This window comes from Prorops nasuta, unplaced genomic scaffold (genome assembly GCF_024137725.1).
Source record: "Prorops nasuta isolate Cenicafe-Biocafe unplaced genomic scaffold, Cenicafe_Pnas_1.2 PNAS00005, whole genome shotgun sequence".
Lineage (NCBI taxonomy): Eukaryota > Metazoa > Arthropoda > Insecta > Hymenoptera > Bethylidae > Prorops > Prorops nasuta.
This window is the reverse complement of record NW_027116802.1, coordinates 2583079-2594209: the sequence shown is the minus strand read 5'-3', so window position 1 is coordinate 2594209 and position 11131 is coordinate 2583079. Positions and strand designations below refer to the sequence as shown.

Below are 11131 nucleotides of genomic sequence, written 5' to 3'. Positions count from 1 at the left end.
ATGGATTCAAGCTGTCAAGCGTAGGTAAATAAATTAAATATGACCCAAAATATGAGAACTTTAAAAAATTTGTTAAGCAATTAATAAAGTTCATATAATATTGAATATATTATTTGCTCAAATTTTAATGGTTTTATAATAAAGAACGAAGAAGGGACAAATTTGGACGCCAAGTGTCAATTCGCGCGTTTGTAGTGAACATTTTGTTGGTGGAAAAAAATCAGAAAACATAAATGATTTGGCTTATATTCCTACAATATTTCCAGCCATATATAATAAAAAAGTTCCTAATGAGCAAAGAGCTGCACGTCTTAAAGCGCGAAATGAACGAAAGCAATCATTGGGTCCATCTAGCTTTCAGGATAATTCCTTTAATTTCGATAATGAAGGTAAATATTTAGTAAAACGTTTTATAATGCATTATTTAAAAACAATGCTCAATTTAAAAACAATTTGTTATCATTTAAGAATGTACCTATATCGAATACGAGGCAGGGAACTTTACGAGAACTGAAAGTATCTCAATTCAAACTGATCCGGTTTTTGATATGAAAGATATTTGTAAAATTAATTATCTTTATTGTGGTCGGGAACAAAACGAAGTATCAGTTCAAATTGAGATTTATGTGTCTGTACCTCAAAGAAGGAAGATAATTATTCCCGATAAATATTTAAAACAGACAAAACATGCTCGCTGCGGTCCTGACGAACCAAGTAATCCAGGTTTTATCGGATTCGAAAATATTAACGCAGATTCGACAATGCGTCAACTTGCAGGAGTTACAATAAGTTTTTTTCTAGTCTTATTAAGCCTAATTGAGATAGGAAAAGATGGTCAGCCTAATTTTTATAGATCACTGGGAAAGAAAAATCAAATTTTATTGTTTCTGATGAAACTAAAACTTGGCATTTCATTTTGTGCCTTGGGTTGTTTATTCCAGGTACATGCTACTACAGCATCTCGAATATTTTTTCAAGTTCTGGAAACATTATCCATTAAAACTAAAACTTGAATTTTTTGGCCCTCGAAATCAGCAGTAAAACAAAATCTTCCCACATCATTTCACAATTATCCAAATTGTCGCTGTATAATAGATTGTACAGAAATACCCATTGATACTCCCCCTACAATTGAAGAACGAGTGTTAACATACTCAAATTATAAAGGTGGATTCACTAATAAATTTTTAATTGTAATAACCCCTGACGGATTCATCTGCAAAGTATCCAAAGCTTACGGCGGAAGAGCCACTGATGCTTTTATCACAAATGATTGCAATTTTTTAACCTTATTGGAAGCCGGAGATGAGGTATTGGCTGATAAGGGGTTTCCACAAATCCGATCGGAATTAATGAAACGAAATGCGATATTAACTATCCCACCTTTTGCATTTAACCCTCAATTTACAGAGGAAGAAGTACAATCGGGTTACAACATAGCTTCAGTACGAATACACGTAGAAAGAGCTATTCAACGGGTAAAACTTCAGGGAATACTTCGTCACATATCAATAGATTTAATAAATTATATAGATCAAATAATGCATATGTGTTGTGTAATAGCTAATAGTTTACCACCATTAATTAAAAATGATTGACATTAAATAATGAATACTGAAATTTAATTTATTTCTACAATTGAGAGAGAGAGAGAGAGAGACGATTTTTACTTGTAAAAGTAGCCAATAATATACAGTTCAACTATATTATTAATTTTAACAAATTTTTTACATTAAATTTTCGTTATGAAAGAACATATGTAGTACAAAAAATATCGCGAGTCTAGCAACTATGTTTATATATTAGTAACCAGTTCTGGAATAAAATATTTAAAATAAAACCATTCCACTTTTGGAATAAGGTTTCTTAAAAATTCATCGTTCCTACTTATTTCAATATTAATGGAATCACATTCGCTATAAACAAAAAAATTACATTTTTTTAAACCAGTAACATACATACTAAATTGCACCTGCGTGTAATATTGGTGAGATTTCTTTAACTCTGTGCCTCCAACTTCGTTAAATATTAAATAATTTACAAAAGATTCCTTATTTTCTTGATCAGTAATCAAAGAATTTTTACAAGCATAAGGACATTTTATTTCTAATAATGACCCTTCTGTATCAATTATGACACCGTCAGGAGAGGCACCTAAATGCGGTTGATCCATTTTAACTACCAAACCTACAGTATGTACATTTAAGCCTGTCTCTTGAATAAAACGTTCACGCGCTTTTGGTTCCATTAGAATTCCGTATTCCATTTCTTTCGTCAACCTTCCTTGAAAATTTTTATTTTTGAATTGCTTTGCAAGACTTTCAAAATTGTTTTGTCTTGTTTTAATGCGATGAGCTCGAGACGAAGCTGTTATCCTTTTAAATCGCTCAGAGTGCCACTGATAGCAAGAAGATTGTCCCTCCGATAAAATTATAATTTTCGACCATTCTTCTTTCGTAATTATTATTGTTTTATAAAATTGTTTTAAATGTTCAGGGCATTGCATTCTTTTCATCTTTATCTTAGAATCACCAGCGTTACTTATAATTTCGTAGCAGTAAAAAGCGACTTTGTATTGCAGTTTATAAAGAGCATTAGAAGCGTCGAGTATTTTTTCTCGCGATTTTTGTTCTTCGGCTATTTGTACTGCTCGTAATTCTTTCACACTTTCTTCGGTTTTCAGATACTTGGTAAAAGCGCAATCAATGGCATAATAATTTTCTGGTACGTTTTCAACTTGTTGAAAACAAACATTTTGAAATGATATTTGACTTTTTGGAAGAAACAGTGTATCAATCGAACAGCCTTTTTTATATTTTTCACGCTGAGACTCGCTTGGCTTATTCCATGTAAGAGGTAAATCGGTCTTCGAAGTAGTGCATTCATCATTTACAAAGATGCATACAGCTGCAGAATGCTTGCAACCTTGTTTTGAGTTTCCAGCTAAACATGTGCAAAATGTCTCCAAGACGCAACGATCTTCACTCAGCTGTTTTAAGGGTTTTAGCTTTAATTTTCTTTTCCATTATCATTGTAAATTAAACTTACTTTAACCTACACTTTGTAGTCGGGTTGATTTATTTTTACTTGGGATAAAACGCTACCATGGATCGTATGATTCTCATCATTGACTTTTTCTATGACATTTGAGACATGACGACTTTCAACCAATTTTTTTCCTATTAAAAAATTTAAACAAACTACAGAATTTGTATCATTCTGAAGTTTAATACTCCATAGAATTTTTGATTTCATTTACAATAAAATTTTCTTTTTATATTATTAAAACAATGAACATTTATGTTAACGCTTTCCCAAACCAGCTTACCTTTGAATAAAGACTTTCTTCGAAAGTAATCAAGATAAACCGACTGGAAACCACAAGAAATTATTATGCAAGCCATATCAATTAAATAATTAAAAAAATTGAATACTATAAATTCTTATGCGTATAATTCTACTGTTTAATTGTATATTTTGGAGAAAACATGCTACAGAGGTTTTCAAATTGGCTATTACCCCACTTTCGCAAATTTTGTCCGCTATGCGGCGTTTTCGTCACATCATCGATATATGCAACAGGCCTATTAGATTGACTAAAACCTCTTGCTACCAGCCTGGCTTTATAGTGAGTTTTTCCCGTCTCATTTGTTTTTCTTTTGAACACCCATTTACAATCTATAGTCTCAACATTTTTAGGTCGCTCAACTAGACGCCAAGTATTATGTTCATTTAATGAATTTAATTCATTTTGAATCGCTTCATTCCACTGAGTTGCTTCCACACCTGTTGCTGCCTGTTCGAAAGATTCAGGTTCGTTATTGACTGTTAAGAGGGCAGTGAAGAAACCCTTCCACTTCCACGGTGCTCCCAATGTATTTCGATCCCTCAGTCTTCTCGATATTGGCTCGTCCTCTTCTTCTTCTTCTTGTGTGCTCTCTCGTTCATCTCTTCCTGATGCTGTATGTCCTACAGGTTCCAATTGCCTTTCACTTTCTTCTTGTATCAAATGTGCATCTATCTTCCTCATTACCGGCTCCGGTTCGCACTGATCCTGTCCTATGACGCTTGCATCCTCTTCCTTGTCAGACTCATTCTCTGACAGATAGTGTACAGCATCATCTTGTTGTTTCTCGACTGTGTCTTGATAAGGAAAAAATACCACATCTTGGACAACTTCAATTTTACCTTTAGTAGGGAAATGGATTCTGTAACCCTTTACACACAAGTGATACCCAACAAATATTCCTTGTAGACTCTTTGTATCCCATTTTAGCCTCTTCTGTTTGGGAACGTGTACTGCAACTTTAGCTCCAAACACCTTTAGTTCCTTAAAATCAGCTGGTTTCTCATAGAACAATTCATATGGCGTTTTTCCTTGGGTTTATGTTGGACCCGTCAAGTTTAAAACATAGGCTGCTGTATTAACTGCCTCTGCCCAATAAGTCTTGCTCATTCCAGTCATTATGGTCCTTGCAGCCTCAACCAAGGTGCGTATGTCTCTCTCTGCACGTCCATTCTGCTCAGGTGTATATTTTATTGACTTTTGATGTATTATACCAAGTCCTTTGAGCATGTTTTCTAGTTCTTGGTTAACAAACTCTAACCCGTTGTCAGATCTGATGACTTTCACTTTAGTTCCTGAGGAACGCTCCGTCATTTTTATGAATTCTTCAACACACCTTTTTACCTCTGATTTATGCTTCAAAAAATAAACGAATCGCATGGATGAGAAGTCATCTTTTATCAGTAAAAAATATCCTGCATCCCCCTAATGATACAGTTTCCATTGGTCCACAGACATCCAAATGCATCAGGTCTAGCTTTTGTTTAGCTCTCGATTCACTCTTAGGAAACGATTTTCTCTTTTGCTTGCCTCCGATACATTTTTCACAAATGACACTATCACCGTCGTCCACATATTGAATATCTTTTTGGTTCAATATTTTCCTGACATGCTCCATGTGTTGATGAGCAAAAATCTCGTGCTAATAAGATAATTTCCTTTTCCTGCTCTTGTTATTCTCAATGCTTGCATGTACTTGGAATTCATCTTCAAACACAAAATCCATCTGGTACATTTTGTTCAGTCGAAAGGCAATTGCTCTGATATTGTCACTGCTATCCGTAAACAAACACTTCTCATTGCTTGAAGTTAGGTTGTAACCCTTATCCAGTGCTTTACCAACTGAGAATAAATTGTATTAAATTTCAGGAACAAATAGCACATTATACAAAACAGTTTTATATAGTCTTGTGCCTACACGAGCCTGTGTCACTATCTTACCGACTCCTTCTATTCTTGCTGATTTACCATCTCCAAATGAGACACAACTTTGTGAATTTCCTGTGTGAATCTCAGTGAACAAGTTCCTATCCCAGCAGATGTGATCGCTAGCTCCAGAGTCCATAAACCATATACTCGATTTTTTTATGGTATTTCTCGTTTCGGTTCCTATGAAAGCATTAAATATCTTACTATCTTTGTTTAGCGTCTTTTTCTTTTCTTTTATCATCGCTTTGTGTATTTTTCTTCGTACACTGTGCAGCCAAATGTCCAATTTTGTTACATATGTAACATTTTCTTGTTTCCTTTTTCTGTCCTTTGGATCTGCACGTTTTTTCCAAATGACCAGGTTTGCCACAGCTATAGCATTTTTGTTGTGACTGATTTAAGATTATTCTTCTGACTCCTGCTAGAGCTACAGTTTCCTTTTCTTTTGACATTATTCTTTCTTCTTCTATTAGTAGTCTAGACGTCAATTCCTCTAGTGTTTGATTCTCGTTGGCTACAGAGCCCCAGGCTGATCTAAAATGTCTATAGTGTTCGGGTAGTGACATACAAATTTTGGTTATCGTCATTTTATCCGAAATTGGTTCTCCAGATTGACGTAGCTTATTTCTAGTATCTTCCAACTATGTTAGAAACATAGACACCGAACCTTCTTGGAAATCACACAGGTAGAAGTGCTGTTGTAACAGGTGTATGCTTACATTAGACTCTTTGTCGTAGATCGACTTTAGTTTATTCCACATCTCTTTAGACGAATTACACAACAGCAGATAAGTTAATGGGCCTTGTTCCATTCTCGTAACCAGTATTTCTTGTGCCCTCACATCCTTTTTTAGCCACAACACCTTTCCTGCATTTTCTTCCGGCTGCTTCTCTTCACCATTTACTATATCGAAGAGGTCTTTACCTTTCAAAATTATAGTGGTTTGGAATTTCCACACTGGCCAATTTTCATTATTAAGCTTTATTCCCGATCCAGTTACTTGATCCATCTTGAACTAGTTTCGAGCTTCACAAAACTTTTGCAAACTTTCTAGGTTATACACAAAGACTCAACAATTAACCTAGAGCGGTTCTGGGCCCATAACCTATTGAAATAATGAATCGTTTATTCAGAACCGTACAGTGAGAATAAATGAGAATCTCTGAGTATTTTGGTGTAACCAGGTTAACACCTGATTAGTGATTTTGGATCTCCACCCAAGTTCTTCTTATAGCAGCCCAACGCTCAAAGAGAAGGAAAAAGCTTACAAAAGTTTTGCATGGCCGCCAAGCATAGTGGCGCCACTTGTCTCGCGCAAAATTCAAATATTCGTTGCTCGTTATTAAAACTTAAAAACTAACATAAAACTAAACAATTGTTTTAACTAATTCAATCTAACAAAACATTTTCCAATATTCTCATCATTCCATAATGTAAAGCTTCAATTCAAGATATTAATTTATTAAATTATTGAATAAAATACAAAATATTACAATGATGGATTCTTATCATAATTACACTTTTAGAGGCGTTAAACATAGTATTCAATGACCGTTGAATTTTATTTCCAACATTTTATACCCAAAATCACCTTAAAGCTCTTCGCTTTCAAAAATTTGCTTCTAAATTTAATTCTAAATCCACCTTTTTCTTAGGTGTTACTCTCACTATCAATTTTTTATTATGGCTCTTTCTTTGGTAAACTAGTGCCATTTATATCTTCTTTTGATTAATATAAACTGTAAAATATATACCAGTTAATGCAAAGGAAGTCTATGTTTTTTAGCTATACTGCTTTCAGTTTTCTGAATTTACACACTGTATACTCTATTACATGTGAAATATTGAAATCATGAAATCTCTTCATATTTACACATCTAAATGATTTTATTATAAATTTCACTAACTATATGATTTCTAAATCCATAATTGTATGCCTAAAATCACTTGCAAGCCCTTCAATCTCAAGGATTTTCTTATGACTTGACTTATTTTTCCACGTTTTTCTTAGCTGTCGCTTTCAATATCAATTTTGCATTATGGCACTTTCTCCAGCACACTAGTGCTATTTATATTTTCCTTTCATTAATATAAACTAGGAAATACACCAATTAATGCAATGGAAGCCTCTGTTTTTAAATGTACAGCTTTCAGCTTCCTAAATATATTCACTGTATGACCCATCACATGTAAAATATTGCAATCACAAACTCTTTTAATATTTACAGATCTGCATGATATTGTTATAGTTTTCATTAACTATTTGATTTATATTTCTAAAATTTTATGCCCAAAATTACCTACAAGCCCTTCGCTTTCAAAGGATTTGCTTAGAAATTCATCTCTTTATCTACCGTTTTCTTAACTGTTACTCCCAATATCAACTATGAATCAGGGCTCTTCTTCAAACAAACTAGTGCTATTTGTAGTTTGTTTGCATTAATATAAACTAAAAAAATACACAAATTAATGCAATGGAGCCTCTCTTTTTCAGATATACTGCTTTCAGTTTCCCAAATTTATTCACTGTATATTCTATCGCATGAAAAATATAAAACTAATGACTTTTTTTCATTGTTTCATTTCGAGATGATGTTATCATTGTATTTATTATTTAATTGACTTATGTATTTCAAAGAATTTATGCCCAGAATCACATACAAGCCTTTCATTATCAAGAATTGGCTTCCAATTTTTTTAATTTCTCCACCATTTCCTTAGGGTTAACTTTCAACATTAACTTTGCATTATGGCTCTTTCTATGGCAAACTGATATCATTTCTGACTTCTTTTATTTAATATTACAGTTCAAGCCTGCAAAATGACACAATAAACACATTATTATAATTCAATCTGAAATAAAATCTCACTAAGTACCAAAAAATATATTACATTTTATATTATAAAATTCAATATTATACTTATAAAAAATTAAATTTGGATAATTTTTTTGGAGATAGTAATAATTTTTTCTACTCTGAATTGGAAAAGCGTAAATAAATATTTGGTTTTAATACTTTTTTAAATTATAATTGAATATTATTTAACGATTAGCAAATATTTATCTACTTTTCTTTAATCGTAGTAATAAGAAAGTTTTATTGTCTCCTGGAAAATTGTTTTTATATATGATATAACCTATCGGAGAGTTAAACTCCACATCAGCTTAAAGAACAAAAATGTTAAACATGCATTTTGCTAATGATTTCAATACCTGGAAGTATAGCATATGATTTCAGATATCTTAACAATTTCTTGCAACTAATATGTTCCTGATAATCACCAATGCACATAAATATTGAAAGTATACTTTTCCTTGGCACAGTGTTGAAAATATGTAAATATTAATCTTACTTTATCCATTTATCCAGTCAGCTCTATCCTCAATAATGAAAATAGAAATCTTCTATTTTAATTTATCTGAAAAAGAAATTTCACAAAGTACCACAAAGCATATAACCTCCTGTATTCTAAAATATTATGTTTTACTTATCTAATAATTATCGACTCCTTATGTCATTATTATTCGAATTTATTTACCATTTTTAAAATTAAACACATTTACTAACATAACAATGAAAAACCTCACGGTATTAAATATACATAACCTTACATTACAATTGACAGTTAACAAGTCGCCGGATTAGTTATATCGATTACATCGATTTTATTTGATAGTTCACAACCATGATTTTGTCGTTGAGTTTAACCGTTTGGCAGCGCTGAGAAAAAATGACGTCATTTTCCTCTTAGCGGCCAATTCCAGCCCGAGACATACATACATTCTGACTGGAGAAGAAGATTATGAAGAAGAATCTTAATTTTCGATATATGTATATATAGCTAACTGATTATGATATCTCTGGATTGCGTGAATCGATTTTGATGGTCATGGGCTCAAATGAAAGCTTTTTCAAAATTATTGTAAGAAAAGCTTTACTTGAATCATGACAATGGATTATTCACGGAGATAATTCGGTTTGAAAAATGGGACGGCCGAACTAGCTGTATAAGAGAAGTAGTGCTCGACGGCGGTATAGACATGTCTTTATCTACTTTTGTATGTACTTGCCGTCGAGACACTACCGTGTCTCTTGATGTCCAATTTGATACCACAGCATTGAACGACGTCTAAAACTGTTCTTTCTAACAATTCTATTAGGTTGAATATCTTATCACTAGCATAGTAAAGTTCGCCATAACTCATTAGATCAATCACCTGATCCCTTTGATTTTTCTGATTTGCGCGTAAACTTTCACAGCACATGAAGCATCTAGTTAATCGATATATTTTATGAGCAGCGTATCCAGCTAAATAAGCCTGCACTTCATCACTTATGGATAAATCATTATAATTATGATCCATGGAAGGATCAATAGATAAATCTAAAATTAGACTATCTGTGTCTTCTTACTCATATTGTTCGCAATTTTCTAAACGTCCTTCTAATAAATCATCTAATTTCTTTAACCATTGATCTTTAGACGGCTTCTGTGTCATTGATTCTTTATTCTCCATCAAGGTTTTCAATAATTACGTGCCAGTCACATTACCACATTTAGGAGGTCTAACCAAGGAATAGGTGCATAGTAACCGAAAAACTTGTGTAAATATATAGTAAAGAATCCGGATGATCATTGCTTTCGCACGCATAATGCATCATACCAAAAAATCTCTGCAAATATATAAAAAGGAAGTAAGAGACATATTTCGACTTCATAGAATTATGTAACATAAAAGCTTTGTTTTCATACCTCTAGAGCATTCTGATTTAAACGGGCTGTCATTAAATACACATAATTACATTCACTATTTAACATTTCTAAAATTTTTATTGCTGTACGCAAACTAATATGGAGACTTGATATTGTACTTGGTGAAATAGCAATAAGGAGTTTCTCACGTTGTACAAGAGCTTGCCATTCAGTCAAATATTTTACAAATGTCTAAATAGCCTATTACAGATTAAATAAGTTGTATAATCGTAAATTCATCATTGCATAACGTATAGACAGTTTACATATATATTAAATATGTTCTTTACATGATAAATATTATATATTATATATTTTTCAATTTCCTAATTGATATTTCGTCAGAATTTGACTTAAAATAATTATTGTTAAATTATATATATATGTCGGAGAACACTTAAATTTTTCTAACCGCCGCCCGAATACTTCCGTCTTTTCCGGTTCCCACCGTGAAACTGTTACTTAATTTACTCTGCATCATACTTCCGCCCTCCCTTCCACGTCTTGTTTATTTACTATCCCACCTTACATTACTAACTCCGATTTGTTTACATCTCGTTGAACCTAACGCTCACTCGTTTTTCTCAACTTATTACTGCTATCTCCACCATAACCCAACTACCTCCCACTATATTCCCCCAACCAATCACTTCTCAACCTATCATCCCCGACATATATATATATATATAAGAAATTACTGGTTTCTGTAAATTAGAATTATTTAATCGAAGCGCATCTTTGGGAGTCCGTTACATCATTGCAGTTATTAAATTATTTATTTTTTGAATAAACTTTTGCGTAGGAGAAGAATCTTGAAGCTCAATACATTTACCATTATTTTGATAAAATGAAATTGCAACGCGAAGTTTTTCTGAATAGAACTGGAAAAATTGTTTAAATTTATTCTGTCTAAGAACCAAAAAGAATTAACCTGTTTATGAGCGTAACATTACAAAATTAGCATACCTCGAAAGCTAGTGGCACATTCATTTTTTGATATCCTGTCGGATTAAAATATGCTGGAGATAACTTATATGCTATTCTCAAATTAGTTAATGGGTAATTTTCAACATTTAATAGAACTTTCCAGTGCTCTATCT

At 32.7% G+C, this 11131-nt stretch overlaps 1 protein-coding gene across 1 annotated transcript; it reads left to right on the top strand.

The window, feature by feature from the left end:
- On the top strand, positions 1–1598 carry LOC136773797 (uncharacterized). The gene is made up of 4 exons (XM_066727709.1): positions 1–20; positions 145–389; positions 469–714; positions 1039–1598. The coding sequence occupies exons 1-4, from the start codon at positions 1–3 to the stop codon at positions 1596–1598; spliced, it is 1071 nt and encodes a 356-aa protein (XP_066583806.1).
- The last annotated feature ends 9533 nt before the right edge of the window (positions 1599–11131 follow it).